At 49.2% G+C, this 22500-nt stretch overlaps 4 protein-coding genes across 4 annotated transcripts in view; 2 read left to right on the forward strand and 2 right to left on the reverse strand.

Moving 5' to 3' along the window:
• The window catches only part of LOC310821199 (amyloid beta precursor protein binding family B member 2-like), a 40248-nt gene extending 38132 nt beyond the window's left edge, over positions 1-2116 (reverse strand). Inside the window, 1 exon segment of the mRNA XM_083693148.1 lies at positions 2015-2116. The gene's annotated coding sequence lies outside the window, so the exon portion shown is untranslated.
• A 2729-nt stretch (positions 2117-4845) lies between these two features.
• Positions 4846-10781, forward strand: LOC310821015 (serine/threonine-protein kinase pim-2-like; the record flags this gene model as incomplete). The annotated part of the gene is made up of 6 exons (XM_083692857.1): positions 4846-4959; positions 5139-5186; positions 6226-6480; positions 7096-7285; positions 7417-7593; positions 10753-10781. The coding sequence occupies 6 exons, from the start codon at positions 4846-4848 to the stop codon at positions 10779-10781; spliced, it is 813 nt and encodes a 270-aa protein (XP_083548983.1).
• Positions 10249-17948, forward strand: haspin (histone H3 associated protein kinase; the record flags this gene model as incomplete). Its single annotated transcript, XM_083692858.1, has 17 exons — positions 10249-10384; positions 10753-10947; positions 11287-11442; positions 11731-11895; positions 12219-12300; positions 12696-14255; positions 14531-14693; positions 14885-15030; positions 15146-15343; positions 15697-15782; positions 15868-15930; positions 16436-16527; positions 16828-16907; positions 17038-17126; positions 17277-17419; positions 17525-17627; positions 17747-17948. Exons 2-17 carry the CDS (start codon positions 10784-10786, stop codon positions 17946-17948), a joined length of 3492 nt encoding a protein of 1163 aa, XP_083548984.1. The 5' UTR covers positions 10249-10384; positions 10753-10783.
• A 1701-nt stretch (positions 17949-19649) lies between these two features.
• Positions 19650-22500, reverse strand: part of fam184b (family with sequence similarity 184 member B) — a gene marked incomplete at both ends in the record, with an annotated part of 13614 nt that continues 10763 nt past the window's right edge. Inside the window, 6 exon segments of the mRNA XM_083692859.1 lie at positions 19650-19743; positions 20163-20662; positions 21168-21275; positions 21367-21481; positions 21776-22165; positions 22435-22482. Of these exon segments, the coding sequence (XP_083548985.1) occupies positions 19650-19743; positions 20163-20662; positions 21168-21275; positions 21367-21481; positions 21776-22165; positions 22435-22482 (1255 nt within the window).

Below are 22500 nucleotides of genomic sequence, written 5' to 3' on the forward strand. Positions count from 1 at the left end.
AGTAATGACATCATGTTCCCAGACTACACACACACACACACACACACACACACACACACACACACACACACACACACACACACACACACACACACACACACACACACACACACACACACACACACACAGCAGGCCGTCCATGGACTGGACAGAAACAGAGCCAAAATCCAGGGGAAGGTCCTGGAACAGGAGGCAGAGGAGAGGGAGGGAGCGACAGAGGCAGAGAGAATGACAGTGCACCATTTCAAGTTTCAACCAATTCTTTCTGAACTGTATCCCAGTGCTAATTCACACCACAGTGTGCACACACACACACACACTCAAAAGAGAGAGAGAGAAAGAGAGAATCCAGTGGCATACTCCAAAATCAGCAGCCATAACACTGAGACCCAACGGTAACACGTTGTTGTCATTGACGACAGGGTCTCATCTCGACGTCTTGGTTACTCATAAAACTCACATGTTGAGTTGTTATTACACGATACCCTTGTATACCCTTTTATACCCTTTTCAGAGACAATACAGAATCTATAGGCCTTCCATGGACGCCTACTTTTACTTCAGTTGTCACGTTGAGTCTCTCTCCCTCTCTCAGACACACTGAATGTTTAGGGCTATTGGACACATCAGAACATCATCGATTCAAATCTAGCCTGTCCAAAAAAAAAACAAGAAAACAGGAAAGTTATTCACGGGAATAATTCTCCTGATTTTTAAGATCCCCAAATCCTGAAACATAAACAGGCAATTAAGTGCCTCCATGTTTGTATAAAACAAACAAGGCTATTATCTCGGCTCCGGCAGAAATTACCCCAACAAGCCTGGAAACGATTAGGCTACAAGCAGTACCACCAGCAAGACAGCACCAACCAACCCTCCGGCCCTGCACAGCCCTCGGGTATATGGCCTACCGCAGGGAAAAGGAAGACACAAGTCAGGAGAATAGCCCATAGAATGCTAGCGGTCTTTTACAACAATAACACCCGAAAAACAGTGCGAGTTGCTCCTCGGCTTTTGGACCAGAGAGCTACAGCTGCTGCGACGAGCAGAACAGCGGAGAACGCAGCACCGTGCAGGCCGTGCTGGCTTCTAACGTCGCCGGGGGAATATTGAGATGTAGACTGCAGCCAGGGATGGAAATATGTCGGCCGGGGGGGGGGGGGGGGGGCTGCTCTGTTCTGTTCTCAGCGTCAGAGAGAATCCTGCCGTGGGTTTCGTTTGGTTACAGCCTTATCAATAAATGAGTATCATTTAGGCACTCGAAACTGGAGCATGAAAACGTCTATTCTGGACAGGAACGTGGGCCACAATGCCTATATTCCCATGCAGCATCTTTTCCTTGGCTAGGCTATTCTGGGTCTTATAGTCTCATAGTCACATGAACTGTCATATCTCAAGACAGTTTAAGAGCCTAAAAATAACGTAGATGAGCTTATTGTCACGAAGCTTTAGGAAACAACACCGCTTATTGACTTAGGTTTTGCCATGTGCTTCAGTTCCCAAGCCCCCCAAACTCCGATTGTTTACGTCCCCGGCGGCCAGTGTTTGACTACAGTGGCTGCAAAGCAGACGCATGTTTTGCAATGTTGCTTTCTGATACAATGTATACACTGACTACCCTTCGCGTTAGCGATGTAGCCCCGTTGAGTGTCGACAGTTTCCGAAGAAGAATGAGGAGGAGGAGGAGGAGGAGGAGAAGGTGAAGTCGCTGAATTCAGCACCAACAGCGGTTCGGCGTAGAGCCCATCCGTCGCCGCAACCGCAAACCCCTCCGCTTCTCCCCCCCCCCCTCCCCACATCCCCCTCCGCCCCCACCTACCTTCCCCCGACTTTGCAACACACAACGAATACACCCCCCCCGAACCAACGCGTCAGCCAAAAAGAAGACGCAAAAAGTTACTCACGCTGAATAATTGGAATCGTTGACGCTTGGGGTATCTACTGGAACTGTTAACACCATTGACAACCCGGTCCCGTATTCACGCGGCAATTCTTGGCATACCGCACTACTCACCTCGCGTAGTCTTCAGGTCCTTGCTGCGTTTCTTTTTTCTCTCTCTTCTCTCTCCCGTTCTCTCCTGCTTCTCTTCCCTTCTCTTCTCTTCTCTTCTCTTCTCCTCCCCAGATGCCGCTGCTGCCTTTCCAGATCCAGCCAGGAGGAGCAAAGCTTGCGTAGCACCGGAAGCGAACCGACCAATCACAGCGCTCGCCTCGGGAAATAGTTTTCCTCTGACCAAAAAAAAAAAAAAAGAACGGTCTTTGCCATCAATTAGGCCCTACGGCGATACAATGGTACCGCCAGAGACCCAATGCGTCAGTGTGGGGAGGGAAAAGAGATATTGCAGAGGGATATTCCGCCCCTTGAAATCGGTCGTGATGTTAACACATGAAATTGGCAGAAGTTAGAACAACCTGTGCACTTGTTTTATTTGGCTGATGGGTGTCCATTGTGTTGCGTGTCTGGATAATAATATATGCCGTTTAGCTGACGCTTTTATCCAAAGCGACTTACATTGCAGTGAGTGCGTACATTTCAGTATATATGATCCCAGCAGGAATCAAACCCACAACCTAAGCGTTGTTAGCGCCATGTTCTACCAAGTCATAAGATCTCTGGTGAAAAAGAAGAACAGCTGGAAAACAGTTTCTTAGCACACCTGACGCATTAGTGTAGTCTGTCTGTGAACATTCTCATGGTCTTATGATGACACAACGGCCGTCCTCTCACTGTTGTGACACACCGTCACCACAAATAGAAGCTCGGCATTCCGCTGACCATCACACTCCAGTGTCATTCCAAAGTCACTGTGGCGGGCTGTGCTCGACACACATGGCAACTTCACTGTTTGCTTTTCTGGTTTGAGGAATACATTTCAAGTCATCAAACGATGAGGTATTGATTTGATCGAATATCTTTGACACGTTGGTTGATTTTTTTTTCTCCCACCATGGCATGCAAATCGGTGCGCTCGCTCACATCTGGATCGAATCTCAGTGAGTATGACAACGTGTGTGTCCGTAGGCCCAGCCTACTATGAATGTTCATGTTTTATTGACAGATTAGAAAAATCGCGAAATTATTGGTTTTAGCTTACTATTATTTTATTGGTTGGAGTCTTTGAATCAGTTATAAACAGTTATAACCCACCTATTAACAGTGTGTGATCATCTCTTCGGTACTGGAGTAGCAAAAGGTCTGCTGGTCTTGCACCAGTCCTGTGTGTGTGTGTATGTGTGTGTGTGCGTGCGTGCGTGCAAAATGCGTGTAAAATGTGTGTAGTTCACTGAGAAATAGATGCAATGCACAGAGGATTGGTTCTGATGTTTTAAGAAGGTTCCGATGCCCTTGAACCCTGTAAGGCACTCACACCAGCCACAGACTGACCAATGACAGAGGCCCAAGCGAGGGACCCAGCAAACTCTCCCCAGAGGAGGAGAGAGGAGAGAGGAGGAGGAGGAGGAACAAGAGGAAGGGCAGCAGGAGCAGCCCTGAGAGGAGCGGAGGAGGGGAGAGGAAGAGGAGGGAGAGGAGGCATGAGGAGGAGGAGGAGGAGGAGGTGGTGGAGGAAGAGGTTTCGGGGGAGTCGTTAGAGGCCCTGTCCTTTGCAGACAACTCGTCCTCATCCTCCATTATGGACCCTCAGGGAGAATACAGCCTTGCCAACACGCTACAGGCTGCAGCACTCACACACAACAGAGGTCAGAGAGATAGATAGATAGATAGATAGATAGATAGATAGATAGATGGATAGATACATATATCGATAGATAGATCGATACAAACATTAATACATAGACAGACAGACGGACTGATGGACAGAAAGACAGACAGAGATAGATTGATAGATGGACAGACAGATAGACAGTTAGATATATAGACAGAAAGAGATAGGTAGCAGTGTTGGGGAAGCTACTCAGAAAATGTAATTAACCAAATGACCAATTACTTTACAATTGAAGAAGTTACTACACCAAAGCTATCCTTGAGAGAACAAGATACTTCAAAACTACTCCATGAAATAATACACAATTTAGGGTTAGGGTTAGGGTTAAACATGACTGCAAGAACAGATCACTCTGGGGTCGAATGTTAACAGGATGTGTAATTTATTATAATCGTTGAAACACTTGTAGAACATGTTTCTAGGCCAATAACAAATGTTGTCCTTACCAGACACTGAAATGCTGCTCACATGACGCAGACAGGGTCATGTGTTGAATTTAAAGAATCAGTATTTGTAGGACTAGACCCTGTTACTTGTGAAACAGACGTCAAGTTGTTGCAAACAGCCCCGCAATTCGACCGAGCCTCGAACCTGCGACCTTTGACACGTGACCGTCTCCTCCGAAAATGGAAAAGTTCTCGAAAAGATGACTTTACCATCTGAACTCGGTTACAGTTGGATAATGACTTTATGTTTTGACTGATCGTTCCCAACATCGAAGTGTTGCTCACATTAAGCAGGCAGGGACACTGTAAACAGTGTAGTGACAGTAGTTCGCTACACCGCTACGTGGCAAAAAAAGTAGTTAACTACTAGTGTCTAACTACTACTTAGTTAACTACTACTACTACATAGTCTCTAACTACTACTTAGTTAACTACCACTACTACTTAGTTGCAAACTACTACTTAGTTAACTACTACTACTACTTAGTTAACTACCACTACTACTTAGTTAACTACTTGACACTACTAAGATTTGAATTTAGTTCAACTACCACCTAGCTATAGCAAAATGTAGTTAAATTAATAGTTGAACTACATGTAGTGGAACTACTCCCCAACACTGACAGGTAGATAGATGGATAGTTAGCTAGGTAGCTAGGTAGGTAGATCGAAAGATGTGTTTGTGTATCCCAGCGGTGTTTGAGGAGAGGTTTGTGGAGCTGGGCTGTCTGGGCAGAGGTGGCTACGGGACGGTCTACGCTGGCTACCGCAGAGAGGACAACGTGCCCGTGAGACTTACAACACACACACACACGCACCTGCACGCACACACACACACACAGGTGCATGCACAAACAAACACGCACACACGGCCAGACCCTCTGAAAATAATGTCAGTTCAATGTGTCAATTGATTAAAACTAAAGTCACCTTGTATAATAGTGTGTATGTGATTCTCCTAATGCAGGTGGCAATCAAACATGTCCCCATGGCCAAAATAGCAGGCACACCAGTGGTGAGTGTGTCATTCTTCCACCTCAGCCCGAACTCACCACAGATCAAAAAATTATATTTTCTAAACACCCTCACACCCGTATTTTCCATATAAAACACATGGTTTGTCAATTCAAGTCAAAGTAATTCAGAGTGACACAGGGTGTAGGACAGGGGAGGCTGTTGGAGGTAGAAATCAGAGGACTGGCTCGTAATGCATTGAATGGAATGAGGAATGGTATCAAACAGTTCTGCCTCCAACAGCCTCCCCTGGTGGAGGACCACTCAAATGACACTGTAACAAAACAGAAAGGGACTGACCAAGTGAAGTGTAATGGAGGCTAATGTGGTCTGGTGCAGTCTTTATGTAGGCTAATGTAGGCTCATGTAGCCTGGTGCAGTTTTTATGTAGGCTAATGTAGCCTGGTGTAGTCTTTATGTAGGCTAATGTAGCCTGGTGTAGTCTTTATGTAGGCTAATGTAGTTGCTATATAGTCTGATGTGGTCTAGTGCAGTCTTTCTGTAGTCTAATGTAGTTCCATGTAGTCTGCTGCAATCTTTATGTGGTCCAGTGTAGTCTTTATGTAGTCTAATGTCGTTTTATGTAGTCTAATGTAGTTTTATGTAGTCTGGTGCAGTCTTTATGTAGTCCAATGTAGTTGTTACATAAGCATAACCTGAAATAAAACTCACTAGTGTAGTTTAATGTCGTCTGGTGAAGTCTAATGTAGTCTGGTGTAGTTTATAGTAGTCTCTATGTAGTCTGATGCAGTCTCTATGTAGTCTGGTGCAGTCTCTGTAGTCTGGTAGTCCTATGTCATCTGGTGCAGGTCAGAGTAGTCCTATGTCATCTGGTACAGGTCAGAGTAGTCCTATGTCATCTGGTACAGGTCAGAGTAGTCCTATGTCATCTGGTACAGGTCAGAGTAGTCCTATGTCGTCTGGTACAGGTCAGAGTAGTTCTATGTCGTCTGGTACAGGTCAGAGTAGTCCTATGTCATCTGGTGCAGGATACAGTAGTCCTATGTCATCTATGATGCGGTGCTGTGTCTGTGTTGCAGGCTCTGGATGGGGAGCTGAGTGAGGTTCCACTGGAGGTGGTACTGCTGCTGATAGTGGGAGGGGGTGAGGGCAGGAGGGAGGCCGGGAGGAAGGGTGAGGAGGAGAGGGAGGCCCCCCGCGCTGCCGTGGCTCTGCTGGACTGGTATGAACTGGATCAGGAGCTCATCCTGGTTCTGGAGAGACCGGTACCTTCCATGGACCTGTTTGACTACATCCACGAGAGGGGGGGTTACCTGCAGGAGGACGAGGCCAAGGTCAGCCTGTGTGTGTGTGTGTGTGTGTGTGTGTGTGCATGCGTGTGTGAGAGAGACAGAGCATGAGAGATAGAGAGAGAGAGAGAGAGCGTGTCTGTGTGTGTGTGAGAGAGAGAGAGAGACAGAGCAAGAGAGTTAGAGAGAGATAAACAGGGAGAGATGGAGAGAGAGATGAACAGAGACAGATAAGGAGAGAGAGAATGTGTGTGTGTGTGTGTGCGTGAGAGAGATAAACAGGGAGAGATGGAGAGAGAGATGAACAGAGACAGATAAGGAGAGAGAGAATGTGTGTGTGTGTGTGTGCGTGAGAGAGATATATACAGAGAGAGACGGAGAGAGAGAGATGAACAGAGACAGATAAGGAGAGAGAGAACGTGTGTGTATGAGAGAGAGAGAGATGGAGAGAGAGATGAACAGAGAGAGAGAAGGAGAGAGAGTGTGTGCGTTTGAGACTCTCATGGTAGTGCAATCCAAATGCTGAGGGCTACTTACAAGAGTCAATATTTACTAACCACCACACCCTCCCTCCCTCTCCCTCTCTCCCTCCCCCTCTCTCTCTCTCCCTCTCCCCCCTCCCTCCTTCCATCTTTCCCTCTCCCTCCCCCCTTTCCCTAGATGTTTCTGAGACAGCTCGTCATGGCGATGAAGGAGGTCCACTCTAAAGGGGTTCTGCACCGGGACATTAAACCAGAGAACGTTCTGGTAGAAACCAGTTCCGGTTCCGGTCCCGGTTCCCTGCGCCTCAGGGTTCTAGACTTTGGCTGCGGGTGCGTTCTGCGTAAGGGATCCTACACTGAGTTCTACGGTACTGCTCTGTCACTCTCATCCACTCATACCTCCTTTCTACAGCACTGCTAGATGATGTCTGTGCATCATCAAATATGTGTGTGTGTGTGTGTGTGTGTGTGTGTGTGTGTGTGTGTGTGTGTGTGTTAGGCACTACCCAGTACACCCCTCCAGAGTGGTACCTGCATGGGTCCTACCAGGCGATGCCCTCCACAGTGTGGCAGCTGGGGGTCCTGCTGTATGACATGGTGTGTGGAGACCACCCCTTCAACACACGCAGGGAGATCATCAGCGAAGAGCCCTACATCAAGGATGAGTTGTCTAGATGTAAGACACACACACACACACACACACACACAGACAGACATACACACACACAGACACATTTGTCACACACACACACACATTTGTCACACACACACACACACACACACACACACACAGACAGACACATTTGTCACACACACACACACACACACACACTTAATATCATCATCTCCTTTGGCTTATCACTGCGTGCGTTTGAGACTCTCATGGTAGTGCAATCCAAATCCTGAGGGCTACTTACGAGAGTCAATATTTACTAACCCCCCCCCCCACACACACACACACACCCATCTCTCTCCAGACTGTCAGGATCTGCTGAGGAGGTGTCTGGCAAAGCGTCCCAGAGGACGGCCCACTCTGGAGGGAATGCTGCTCCACCCCTGGCTGCAGTAATCAAGCCCCGCCCCCTCTCCACATCCGGGAACACCCCTCTGGACCGACTTGCCAAAGACCCCAATCTCCAGGACCATGACATTTGGACAATTATTTTAGACTGTTTTTAACAGTGAATACTGCAAAACAACAATATAAACACAATAAAAAACAGTATACTTTTATTAATCTTTTTTTGTCCGACAACCCCACTCCCACTCCCACCACCATCTTCCTCCATCTCTCTCCCTCCCTCATGACTGGCTCAATGAAGACTCCTAGTGGTGGTGCATTGTCACTACTTTTACATGGGGAATCCATATGTTTATAATATTGATAGTATTGACACTAGTCATTGACATATTTAACATTATTAGTTATGTAACAGCATCTATAATATAATATGCCATTTAGCTGACACTTTTATCCAAAGCGACTTACATTGCAGTGAGTGCGTACATTTCAGTATATATGGTCCCAGCAGGAATCAAACCCACAGCCTAAGTGTTGTTAGCGCCATGCTCTACCAACTGAGTCACAGAGGACCACACTGAGCCACAGAGGACCAGGTCTACACTTAAATCAAGTTGAATATCACAGGGCTCTCAAGTTTTGAACTGAGTTCCGAGTGAGATTTTGTCAGCAGCGGCGGGGGTTTGGTTGGGGTGGGGACGGGGGTCTGATCTGATAAATGACACACAAATTCATACAAATAAAAATATTTATTTAATTCAGCATTTCTTAGTGCAGGTGTTGTTCATTGTAGGTGTTGGTGGCATGTTTTGAGGCCTTCAGCACGGGGGTTGGTGGCTCCCATTTGAAACACTGTGGTTCCAGACCAGCCATTTTAACTGTCATGATGGGTGATGCCTTCACCTCAGCTCTCCTGGTCTGCAATAGAAACAATTGATTAAATAATCATAAACATTAGATAAGTTTTCATGGTAATATAACCAACAATTTGAAGGAAAATGCAATTCATCAAACATTGCCACCAGCCATTTGGTTTTCCTGTGCTATGTACCTTGGCCTCTTGTACACTCACTGGTGGTCATCGGGTTGACCATTCCTTCTTAAAGAAACACCTACAGGTGGCTGCTCCACTTAATCCTCTCTTTTTCCCTGTTTCCAGTGGCTTCTCCACTGTCTCATCTATGGTGTCCTCCAGTCTCTTCCACTGACTCATCCTCTACTGACACCCTAGCTGTCTCCTCCACTGCCTCCTCCACAGTGTCCTCCACTGCCTCATCTACTGCCTCATCTACTGCCTCCACTACTGCCTTCTCCACAGTCTCCTCCTCTGACCTGGCCACCTTTTTAGGGAGCTGATCCTTCAGAGCGAAGCATGAAAGAATGCTCATTTGCCTCTTCCCTGACATCTTTGGCCTAAGAGAAAAGCTTTGTGAATAATGGGTCCTGAACTAAGACTAAAAAACAAGTGTCAGTATAGCTGCTGAAATTAGCAGGGATTCAACTGGCTAGCTAGGCTAGTTCACACACTCTGGTCAAACTGTTAGCTAACATTACTGATTACCAGCTGCCTGGACACAATATTCCCCAGCAACGGAAATCAAATGATGAGATGACTTACTGTACTCATATGATATGGTCTTCATAGGATATGGTCTCATATGATATAGTCTTCTCCCACGTCGATCAGTCTGTAGCTGCTTCAGCGAGCGCGTGAATCAATGTCATTGTCCTCGTTGGAATCAGAAAGTAACGTTGTTTTCGCACAGGTGTCAAACTCATTCCATGGAGGGCCGAGTGTCTACAGGTTTTTGCTCTTCCCGTCTACTTCATTGATGAATTAAGGTCACTAATTAGTATGGAACTCCCCTCACCTGGTTGACAAGGTCTTAATTGAAAGGAAAAACCAAAAACCTGCTGACACTCGGCCCTCCATGGAATGAGTTTGACACCTGTGTGCGGGAATATCTAAATCTTACCCGGATACAGCAATGCTATTTTTTGATTGGCTGTTCGGTAACTATATTCTTTTTATTTGATTAGCTGGTGAGTGGCAGGCGCCTCCTGAACTGTACGGGGAACCCACTTGATTCCTACCTGTTCCACTGTTATAAAAAATAGCGGCGTTATCCTGGTAATTTCTCTGCGTGAGAAATACAAGGTGTGGCGTGTGAGCGGGTTGAAATGCGAGGCTTGAGAATTATGATCAAATGGAGCAGTTTAGACTCCAAGTCCACAGGCGGCGCTGTGCAGCTTTCCGCCTGAGGTTTTGTCCAATCAGCTCGGGTGGAGATTTTGAACGGGGAGCGGGGTTCAGGTTTCGTCGAGGCTAGTTTACGAGCGAAATACTCATTGGACGATTTATTCTTCGCCGAGTAACAATAACGTGTTTATGATTGTATGATTACAACTGTGATAACGGAGAAGTACATATGAATGTTCGAATTCGGTGAGTAGTGCCACATCTACTGACTTTGCTCGGTTAGCTAGCGAGCTAAACTTAGCTTGTTTCCACAGCTGTCAAGCAGGATATAAGGGAGGAGACAAGACTGTTCCATCTTTATCCTTTAACACTTTTACGAGGCAGGTCTAACGTCCTGGCCACAATAGTATGCCAACGTATGGCATTACCGTAATTCGAGCAGTTTCTATCTTGTTCATCGATTGTGTTTTCTTAGCTGCCCTGCAGACATGAGCCAAGATTTTCCGATGATGAACTTTTAGCGAGCTGTCTGTCTGTCCCATCCCGATCTCTTGTTTCGTTTGTCCTGTACCAGTCGGCTCCGTGTCTGAGACCTGCGTTTCTCACTCTCCTAGGTGATCAACAACCGCAAACCGTTAGCTGAAGATGAACAGAATGGGGAGACCGTTGTTTATGAAGACTTACGGCAAACACAGACGTAAACTTGACGCGTGGCTCTCGCCTGATAACAGAAAACTGGTCTTTGCAACCACCTCTTCCTCCGACCTCTCCTTCGCGGAGCCGACCAGCCCGGAACCCGCGGAGAAGAGGTAGGCAGGAGTGGGCTTCTGTGTGCCTCTCAATCCTCTCTTCTGCGTCTGCACTGATCTGAAAACAGTGGATCGGTTGCCGAGCTACCAGGTGCTTGTAAACCACCTGGACAGGTGAACATCAGAGCAGATGGAGGAGAGAAGGAGACGAGACGACACGTGACGCACCAACGTTGTTTCCATGCACAGCTCATTTTGGTGAATTCAGTATATGTCATATTTGAGGCAGCAACTGATTGGAATGGATAGTTATACTAGTGTCTTTATCTCTCTTTCTTCCCCCCCCCCCTCTCTCTCTCCCCCTCCCTCCTCTTCTCCCTACATCGTCGTCGTCCCCAGGAAGAAGAAGAGTGTGGCCAGCAGCAGGTGGGCGCGGCCGGCCAAGAGTAAAGCCCTGGGCCGCCTGAAGGAGAAGGACAGTGATGAGGAGAATGTCTTCATCCCTCCTCCTCTTCCTCCTCACAACCGGCAGCAGCTGCAGAGCAACACAACCAGGTCAGTTACAAAGTTACAACATCCTGTATTATTAGTATTAGTATTCTTAGAATTTTTTAAATATTAGTTTATTGGATTGAGAGAGACATGAAAGCAAGGAGGAGAGGGTATGTCAGCAGGGTATGGGCTGGATTTGAATCCATGCTGACATGGACATAGGTGTGCACTGTAGGCTATAGTAGTGGACCACTGGACCACACCAGACCACTACAAGATCTGTTTTATTGCCACACAACACAGGTTGGGGGATTTATGTGTGTGTGTGTGTGTGTGTGTGTGTGTTAACAGGAAGGGTAACCCGGTCTCTCGGCCCGTGTTGAAGCGGTCCGGGAGGAAGGCCCAGCGCGCTCTGAGCACCAGCGAGAGCGAAGGAGAGTCCACGGCCACCAGACAACAGAACAGCGCCCCCAAACGCCGCAGGTCCTCCACCGCTCAGCAGAAGGATCACGCAGAGTAAGCAGGCAATCAATCATATGCAGTGGGAGCTACAGAGCCTCTTATATATGTAGATAACATCTGTATATTTTTTTTATTTTTTTAACACTTATTACAAAGTAAAAACACAGTTGAGCACCATCCTAAGAGCGAGCAAATGCACCCCTGGGCAAGTCTGTACTACTTGCGGCAGGTTTGAACAATTTTTTCCCAGAGAACTTGAATGTGTTTAACGTTCAGTAAGGATGAGGCAGGCTGAATGTGAGCAGTTTGGTGTTCACCTACTCTTAACATGTTTTCTCTCTCTCTCCCCTCCCCTCACTCCCTCTTTCCTCTTTCAGTGCCGCCCCCTTGGGCCGATTCGTCACCAACCGCAGGAGACGGGCTCCGACCAAACCCAAAGCCTCCAAAAACAGACTCACCGTAAGGCCCTGTTCCAATCCAGACCACACACACTCCCCACCCATGGCCCTGTTCCAGTCCAAACCAACAACCTTCACCTGAGGCCCCATTCTAATCCAAACCACACACACTCCTCTCCGATGGCCTTTGCTAGTAGTAGTACAGATAGTACTAACCATGGGGTCATGGTAATCAGGGCTTTTAACAAATCAAATCAAACTTTATTTCTACAAAGCACATTTCATACATGAAGGTAACACAATGAGCTTCTCAGAAAGGCAGAAAAGTCTGGAAAATAGGTGGAAAGATAGCGAGACAAATCAATGGTGAACATCCAGTCAAAAGGACTAAGGACAATGTGATCCTCACCCAGCTGTTGTTGTGTGTCGTTGTTGTTCTACCTGTGGCTCCTCTAGGTCCTGATGCCCCGCCACAGCCTCAACTCCTCGGATGACTTTATCCAGGGAGGCGGGGGTGTGCGTGTGGTACCTCGCCCGGCCACACGGAGACGCCGCTTACCGATCCCCAGCACTGAGACCTCATTGGCTGAGCTGGGGAACACCAGCGTGGTGACCCACAACATGTTCCTCAGAGAGATCTCTCTCAACGAGTCCACCGACCGGAGCCTTGGACCCTGCTCCGGGAAACCCCTCTGCTCCTCCACGCCCTCCTCCCGCCCCTTCGCCAGGCCACGTCTCCTCTCTGACTTGGACTCTGACATCGTCAGCCTCAGTACGACCCAGGAGGGGACTAAGATTGACCTACCGGAGGACCCCCTCTCTCCTGCTATACCTGCCCCGCTCAGAGAGCCCAGTCCTGGGGTACGGCAGCTCTCTGCCCTGGGTGAGGGGCCGGGAGAAGCAGAGGGAGGAAACTGCGGTGAGACAACAGGCAGACAGAGAAGCAGCAGGAGCCGAAATAGAGGAGCCCTGAGCCAAAATGGAGACTCCCAGATCCAAAGTAGCAGTGTTGATCAGTTGAGTCTGGAGCTGCTCTCTCCAGCTGCTTATGATCAGACTGCCCCAGACAGGGTCGGGGAGGAAACTGAGGACAGCGGCCATTTTGTGTCAGCAGCAGGGGGTCAGGAGTGGTTGGCAGAGGCAGTGAAACAGAGGTGTCTGACCAAGCTCTGTGTGGTTAGGTTGGAGAGAGCGGACATACTGACCGCAACTCAACCACACGGGGACACCACATACTCCTCTTGTCTTGACCACATACAGTCAGTGAACAGTGTTCCGTCCATCAACCGCACGTGGTCAGTCAATAGCGGCCATTCCATTGACCACACGCGGTCAGTGAACAACGGTCAATCCATCGACCACACTCTGTCCACTGGGCCCAGCGACGAGGAGGTGCCTGTCTACCTGGGAACGAAGTTGAAGGAGTCCTGTCTCACCAAGCACTGCACGGTCAGGTTGGAGAAGGTGGAAATACTAAACACAACTCAACCACACCAGGTCACCACAAACAACAACAACTCCTCCTCCCTCGACCGCACCCGCTCAGACGATAGCGGTCAATCCATCAACCGCGCGCCGTCAGCAAACAGCGTCGAACCTAAGGACCACGCGGTCAACAGCGACCAGTCTATCGACAGCGGGCGGTCACTGATCACTCCCAAAAAACAGAGAAGAACGCTCATTCCGACAGACAAGCCTGGCCAAGACGGCGTTCCCGACAACATTCCCATTCCCAACGACATTCCCATTCCCAACGACATTCCCAAAAGAAAGAAGGCCGTCGCTGGCCCCCCCAAGGAGAGGAAGCGTAGGAGTGTGTCCGGGGACCGACCGAGGACCACCCGGAAGGCGTGTGTGAGCGGCGTGAGTGTGAGCCGGTGGGGCCGGAGAGAGGGACCCCCCTCCAGTACACACACAACCAGCTCCCTCCTCCCCAGCCAGAGAGCGCCCCGCGGTGGCGGTGCAGGGGACTGCAGCATCGTCGAGCTGCTGGCAGCACAACACACACAGGCCAAGGTGGGTACACGTGTTCACACACATACACACACACAGGTGTTACATCTGAATTGTCACATTTACACACCTGGGACACTCTTTTTGACAGTTCTGTTTGTCTCTCTCTCTCTCTCTCTCTCACACACACACACACAGGTGTTTAGTCACACACCTGGGACACTCTTACACACCTGGGAGACACTCTTTCTGGCATTTCTCTCTCTCTCACTCACACACACACACACGCACACACACTAATGTGTGACTGATGTTGTTGCTCCCCTGCCTGCCTGTAGGTGGGGATGGAGAGCTGGCTGTTGGGCCCGGGTGCCATGCTGGGTACACCCGTCCGCGTCGGTCGCCTCAACCTGTCCTCTGTGCTGGCGAACCTCACACCCGGCGACACACACACCTGGAGCCGCCTCAAGGCTGCCCTCTCCATACACAGGAAGTCCAAAGGTACCCCCCCCTACGGCCACAGTGCAGGGACAAACAGAGCAGAGAGAAAACGGTTGTCTCGTCCTCGAGAGCTGCTGAATATGAGTGGACTGTACTTGGTTATATTCAGTGTTTTATCTTTGACCTCTCTCTCTTCCTCCCTCTCTCTCTCTCTCTCTCTCTCTCTCTCTCTCTCCCTCCCTCCCCTCCAGTGTTCCTCACCCCTCAGACGAAGAGGCTCCCCGCCTCCCTCCTGGCCACGCCCAGAGGGGCGGGGCTAGCAGACGTCAGTCAGGATCTGTTTGCCACGCCCCACACCCGGCACCTCCCCTCACAGCTGGTGAAGAGCACTCCTCTGGTACGTGTACACACACACACACACACACACACACACACACAATGACCTCCAGAGGTCATTTGTTGTGGACCCAATTCATAAAGTGTGTGTGCGTGTCTCTCTCTTTCCCCTGTAGAGTGTGTGTGAGGCGGAGGATGAGGAGGAGCTGTCTGATGCAGAGAAGGTGTATGCAGAGTGTGGCCAGGAGGGGGCGGTGTCCTGGGAGGAGTGTCTCCCTCCGCAACGCATGAAGCTCTGCAAGAAGATAGGGGAGGGCACCTTCGGAGAAGTCTTCTCTACCACCAACCACACTGGAGAGACCGTCGCCCTGAAGGTGTGTGTGTGTGTGTGTGTGTGTGTGTGTGTGTGTGTGTGTGTGTGTGTGTGTGTGTAGTAGAAAGGAAAATGAGTGAAAACAACTCTCCCGAGACGCATCGCTTTCAGTGCTCATTTACATATGCGCAATAACATGCAAGCCAATCATAAACAAGACCTGACAGCGACAGGAGACAACCGATCACTGAGGCCTGTTTGAACCTGACAGAATACACACAAACACACACACACACACACACACACACACACAACCAGTGAACATCACACACATAAACAAACCCAGAAAGTGCTGAAGAAAGCACTTTGTCCACTCTCACCAAAGTTGGTGTGTGTGTGTGACTGTCTCTGTAGATCATCCCAGTGGAGGGCAGTGAAAGGGTGAATGGTGAGGAGCAGAAGACCTTCAGAGAGATCCTCCACGAGATGATCATCTCCAAGTACGCCCACCACCTTTTCTCTCTCTCTCTCTGTGCGTGCGCGTGTGCGTGTGTGTCTAATGCTGCTTCTGTGTGTTTTCATCAGGGAGCTGAGTAGTCTGAAAACAAAGCAGCACAACCAGACCCACGGCTTCATCGGACTCAACAGGTAGACACTTTCAGATCCACGGTACACAAGTTGGCAAGGTGTTGTGTCTAGACAGGGCCACACACACACACACACACACACTCTCTCTCTCTCTCTCTCTGTTCCGTGCGTGTGTCCGATCCCTCTCTCTCTCTCTCTCTCTCATATCTCCCTCTTGTCGTTTCTCTAAAGTCTTCAATAAAAGTCCCGGAGTCCCACCCTATCAACTCTGTTTCTATTGCTCTGAGTGCTGAGTGTCTCTCTTGAAGTTTCCGTTCCTATTCGAGTCGTTTCTCCAGCCTTTCATGATGAGCTGCTTTCATCGTCAGCTGACTTTTGATGAACGCTACCAAAGGAAGCGAGTGTTTCAGTGTATCAGAGAACCCCTATCTGTAGCTCTTCATCTCTCCATCTCTCTCTCTCTCATCTCCCTCGTGTCTGTTCCTCTGGGTTTCTGTCCAGTACCAGTTCCATGTATTCCAGTTCCGTGTTCTGATAGTGATGTATATGTTGTGGGTGTGTCCAGTCTCCACTGTGTGCGGGGGGGCTACCCTGCAGCGCTGCTGAAGGCCTGGGACGCCTTCAACCGCCAGAGACGATCAGAGAACGACAGACCAGGTGAGAGAAGCAGGGAGAGAAACCGGGGGGTTGGGATTTATTGAGTTTGCCTGGCACAATAGAAACCAATGGAATAGTCCCAAAAGTGCAAAGACTCAAGCAAATGCTCCAAGCATCTGAAAGGATTGTGTTGTCCGAATTTCTGTTTGTCTATTTACTCTGTATCTAACCTGTCTGTCTGTCAACTCTGTATCTAACCTGTCTGTCAACTCTGTATATAACTTGTCTGTCTGTCTATTTACTCTGTATCTATCTAACCTGTCTGTTTGTTTATCTAACCCGTCTGTCTTGTGTGGTCAGATTTCTTTGAGGCGGAGCAGCTGTTCCTGATCCTGGAGTTTGAGTTTGGGGGCAGTGATCTGGAGAACATGAACGGGAAGGTGAGCCAGGTGTTTCGGGTTCAGGGGTTACGGTCATGGGTGTAATAAGAGGTTGATAAGGGGTTAGTGGGGGGTGGTCAGTGGTGATGTGTTAACCCTTTCCTCTCCTGTGTGCCGGGGGGGTCTCTAGCTGCAGTCGCTGTTCGTAGCCAGGAGTATTCTCCACCAGGTGACCGCTGCTTTGGCCGTGGCAGAACAGGAGCTGCGCTTCGAGCACAGGTACACACACACACACACACACACACACTCTCTCTCACTCAGACACACAGATACATATACACACTCGGAACCGGTTCTTTCTGTGTTGTGCGTGTGTTTTGGTATCTGAATACTAGCTGATACCGTGTGTGTGTGTCTTGTCCCCTCCAGGGACCTGCACTGGGGCAACGTGCTGGTCAGGACCACTAAAGAGAAGGAGGGGACCTTTCTGCTGGACGGAACGGCCCACTCTCTCGAGACCAGAGGGGTGCACGTCCGCATCATTGATTACTCTCTCTCCAGACTGGAGATCGGTCAGTCTTCCCTCTCTCCCTCTCTCTCTCTCTCTCTCCTCCCTTTTTGCTCTTTCTTTTCTCATTACGTTGAGCTTTGACGTGTGTGTGTGTGTGTGTGTATAGACGGTCTGACGGTGTCGTGTGATATCTCGGAGGATGACGAGCTGTTCATGGGACAGGGAGACTACCAGTTTGACATCTACAGACTGATGAGGCAGGAGAACAGGTCAGTGTGTGTGTGGGTGATGAATTGAATGTGTGACAGAAATGTGTGTTTGTTTATATATATATATTATAACCCAAGTGTGTGTCTCGTGTCTCTCCCCCCCCCCCCCCCCACTACAGTAACTGCTGGGGGGACTACCAGCCCCACTCCAACGTCCTGTGGCTCCACTACCTGTGTTCCAAGCTGCTGTGTATGAAGTACCGCAGCTGGGGGGGGAGGGGGGTGAAGGAGGCCAGGGAGGAGCTCACCGCCTTCCACGACAACCTGCTGAAATACACCTCCGCCACACACGTGTTGGAGCAGTGTAGTCTGTTTCAATGAGTGTGTGTGTGTGTGTGTGTGTGGGGAACAGTCTAGGCTGTTTCAATGAGAGTGTGTGTGTGTGGGGGGGGAACAGTCTAGGCTGTTTCAATGAGAGTGTGTGTGTGTGTGGGGGGGGAACAGTCTAGGCTGTTTCAATGAGAGTGTGTGTGTGTGGGGGGGGAACAGTCTAGGCTGTTTCAATGAGAGTGTGTGTGTGTGTGGGGGGGGGAACAGTCTAGGCTGTTTCAATGAGAGTGTGTGTGTGTGGGGGGGGAACAGTCTAGGCTGTTTCAATGAGAGTGTGTGTGTGTGGGGGGGGAACAGTCTAGGCTGTTTCAATGAGCAAGCGCGTGCATGTGTGTCTGAGTGAGTTTTTTTTTTTTTTTATATTCACTATTTTTATGTCAGTAATGTCACTTAATTATTTGTATTAACATTGGTAGTACAGTATAGTATGTATAACAGATGTGCTTCAATGTACGGTGTCTAAGAAGAGAAGGGTAAAGGGTTATGGTGTATTAGGTATTATATTAGGTTGTGACCTGTTAACTCCACCAAGTGTGTTCAATAAAAGTCCCAGAGACGCACCGGATCAACTCTGTTTCTGTTGCTTTGAGTGTCTCTCTTGAAGTTTCCATTTCTGTTTGAGTCGTTTCTCCAGCCTTTCTTGATGAGTCGCTTTCATCGTCAGCTGACTTTTGATGAACGCTACCAAAGGAAGCTAGTTTTTCATATCAGAAAACCCCTAAATATTCGAGACACTTGGAATACTCCGGCATGGGGGGTTCCCCTCGATGACATCAGGGAGGGGACTGTGGATCTGTCTCTGTTCACATGATATCTCAGACACCACTGGGACAAAAACTGACCCTATCTATCTATCTATAAACCCTAACCCTAACAACTCAATGTTCTTTCTATCTATCTATCTATCTATCTATAAACCCTAACCCTAACAACTCAATGTTCTATCTATCTATCTATCTATCTATAAACCCTAACCCTAACAACTCAAACATTTCACTATGTTTTGGAGAAAACCGGGACTATTCAATCAAGTTATTCTAGACTCCCATTGGATTATGTCTCATCACGTCTATTAGAAATATTATGGTAAAAAAGGTGGAGGCCCAAGTGCAGCTGTGGGTGGTGCTGATAGACATAACCTGAAAGGAACAGATGCAATAAAACGTTGTTTGTCTCTGAAGCCTGTGAAGCTGGCTAACTTGTTGATATTGCATTATGCCATCCCAGAGAATGACAAAGAATTACATATAAAACAAAATATTTTATTCCATTACATCATTTGATTATTATACATTTGCATTGAACAAGCTTGGTTTTGGCATGGACAGTCTCCTCTGTTTGTGTGTGTGTGTGTGTGTGTGTGTGTGTGTTCCATGAGAGTACGAGCACACAGGTACTCAGAGCAGGTGGCTAGAGATTAAGTGTGTGTGTGTGTGTGTGTGTGTGTGTGTGTGTGTGCAGGTAGTTAGAGGTCAGGCAAGTGTGTGTGTGAAGCACTTTTTGGTTGATCTTAGAGGCGATGTTGGTGAGATGGCATTGCTGGTGACATGAGTGTGTGTGTGTGTGTGTGTGTTGTTTGAGGATATACCTAATGTAAATGAGGCCATGGAGTGTGTTTATGGGGCGTACTGTTTGTCCTTGCAGCTGCTGTGTGTGCGTGTGTGTGTGTGTGTGTGGTGTGTGTGTATTTCCTCAGAAAGAGAAGTATTTGGTGAACCACTCCTGCCTCTGTGTGTCCTGCCCCTCTGTTCCGGAGCCACTCCCCCGCTGCTCCAAATATGGTCTTCTGAAATACACAGGAAACAAATGAAAAGAGGTCAAATGATGCTCTGTTTCCCATATAGAGCCTTCTGACCAGAGCCCTAAATCCTAGTCCCCAATCACTCAGGCAATTGTATAGCACTAAATAAGGTCCCCATACACACAATTCCTTACCGACCCCTTCCCCTTACCTCTACTTAAAGACAGGATTGCTACAGGATTTTTGCTGCTAATTGTTGACATCAAATGTTGACTTAAGTGTTGACTGTATGGTTCATGATATAACGTTATTTTTCTTATCTCACGAGACCACACAGTCCTCAGTATAAGGCCAAGAAAACTTGAGCCAAATAAGATTTTGCTCATGGAAGTGGAGAGGTGTGGAGAGGTGTGGGGAGGTGTGGGGAGGTGTGGGGAGGTAGATAGATGGTTGATAGATGGTACCTGGTTGGTTGGCTATGCAGGTGTTGGCGGGGCTCCTGCGAGGGGGACGTGACGTAGCGAATCCCGTGGCGGTGCTCAGGCAGGGGGGAGGGGCAGACGGGGAGGGGGGTGGTGGGAGCGGGAGGGAGGGGGCTGCAGGTCCGGGAGGCGGGGCTGCATGTCCGGGGGGCGGGGCTGCATGTCCGGGAGGCGGGGCTACAAGTCCGGGAGGCGGGGCTGCGGCCGTGCTCCATAACGGGAGTCCTAGAGGAACGGGGGAGGGAGGGGGAGGAATGTTGGAGGATAGGGGGGGAGGCGTGCTTGTGAGGGAGAGAGGAGGAGGCGTAGGGGAGGTGAGAGTGAGGGAGGGAAGGGGAGGCGTGGGGAAGAGTAGAGGATGCATGCTTGGGGAGGAAGGGGGAGGGGGAGGAGGAGTCGTGGGGGAGGAGGAGACTCCTCTCGTAGGCGCTGAGGTTGGGCACACCGGTGACAGGAGGCGGAGACTCCTCCAGACGCTTCCTCTGCAACCCACAAACGACGTTCACCCGACATTATGAACACAACATTCAGAAAACCTTACCGACTTACACGACAAAAACGTTACCAGCACAACATCAACACAACATTACTGAAACCTGACGTAGCTACACAACTACAACGTTACGAACACAACCTCCACATAACATTACTAAAACCTTAAAGCAATAGGATAGCCTCTTGGGCGCTAAGTGCGGTAGCACACTAATGCGCATACCACATAATCGCAAGGTTCCTGGTTCGATTCCGACCCTCGACCTATCTTGCATGTCATCCCTCCTCTCTCTCACCCATCCTTCCTGTCAACCTCTACTGTCTCTATCCCAATAAAGCAGAAATGCCCTAAAAACATATTTTATTTTTTATTTGTTTTAAAAAGGATAGCCTCATTAAACTGGCTATTCAACACAAGACGACAACAGACCAACACAGGGGAATGTTCAACAGAATACAGCGAAGCCCAACAAAACCAAACAACGCGTGTGTCACCCTCATGGTTGGTGTGACAGTCCCTGGACGTGAGCCGTTGTCATGGAGCCTGAGGGTGCCGTTGTCCCCGGCGACAGGAGGATGAAGCTGCAGTTGATGTCGCTCTTCCTTGAGGGAAAATAAATCGATGACTAATATTGTCAAGCAGCTACGGAGGGTGTGTGTGTGTGTGTGTGTGTGTGTGTGTGTGTGGTCTCACCACTAGGCGTTTGATGAGCTGGTCTCTCTCCTGGAGTCTCTCCTGGAGTCTCCCCAGCTGTGGGTCGTCACAACGAGGCTCTCTCCTCCTGCATCTCTCCTCACGCTCACGCAGTCTGAACACACACACACACACACACACACACACACACACACACACACACACACACACACACACACACACACACACACAGCCTTCAGTGAGGTACTGTAGACACGTGCCAGGGTTCACAGCTAAGCCATTACAATGCTATTGTATTGACGTTAGTCCCAGCCAGGTTAATCTGAGATGAATATAATCTGTGTGTAATCTGCTGTCGAAGGATTGAGCGTGAGGTGGTGATGATGATGTGTGTGGGCGCTTGCGATTGGTGTGTGTGAGTGTGTGCACAGGTGTGTGTGTTACTCACTCTGTCTCCAGGGCTACGATGCGTGCCTGCAGGTGTGTTTGAGCAGTGCTGTACTCAGACACCAGTCCCTGCATCTCCTTCCTGTGCTCCCTCCTCGTCTCCTCCACCTCTCCTCTCCTCTTCTCCTCCTCCTCCTCTCTCCTCCTCTCCTCCTCCTCTCTCCTTTTCTCCTCCTCCTCCTCCTTTTGAGCATCCCCTTCTCTCATCTCCTCTTCATGCCGCGCCTCCTTCTGTCTGTGCACCTCTCTCATTCTCTCCATCTCGTCTCTCAGTCTCTCCACCTCTCCTTTCAGGCTTTGCGCCTCCTCTTCCATCTGCTTCTCTCTCTTCTTCTGGAGCTCCTCGCTCTCCTCCTTCTTCTGTCCTTCCTTCTCCTCCTTTTGCCCGGACCTAGATGAGAAGAGAGGAGAGGGGAGAGGATAGGGGAGGAGGGGAGAGGAGTGGGGGGAGAGAGAGAATGGGGGGTGGAAGAGAGGAGAGAAAAGAAGAGAGGAGAGCTTTCAGTGATTGCAGGTGTCCAACACCTCCTCCTCCCTCCCTCCTTCCATACCTGTTCTTCAGCTGTTCCCTCAGTGTAGTGTTCTCTCTCTCCTCCTCCCCTCCTCCCCTCCTCTCCACCTCCTCCTCCCCTCCCCTCCCCTCCCCTCCTCCTTCCATACCTGTTCTTCAGCTGTTCCCTCAGCGTAGCGTTCTCTCTCTCCTCCTCCCCTCCACCTCCCCTCCAC

This window comes from Argentina silus, assembly GCF_951799395.1.
Source record: "Argentina silus genome assembly, chromosome: 21".
Classification (NCBI taxonomy): Eukaryota; Metazoa; Chordata; class Actinopteri; order Argentiniformes; family Argentinidae; genus Argentina; species Argentina silus.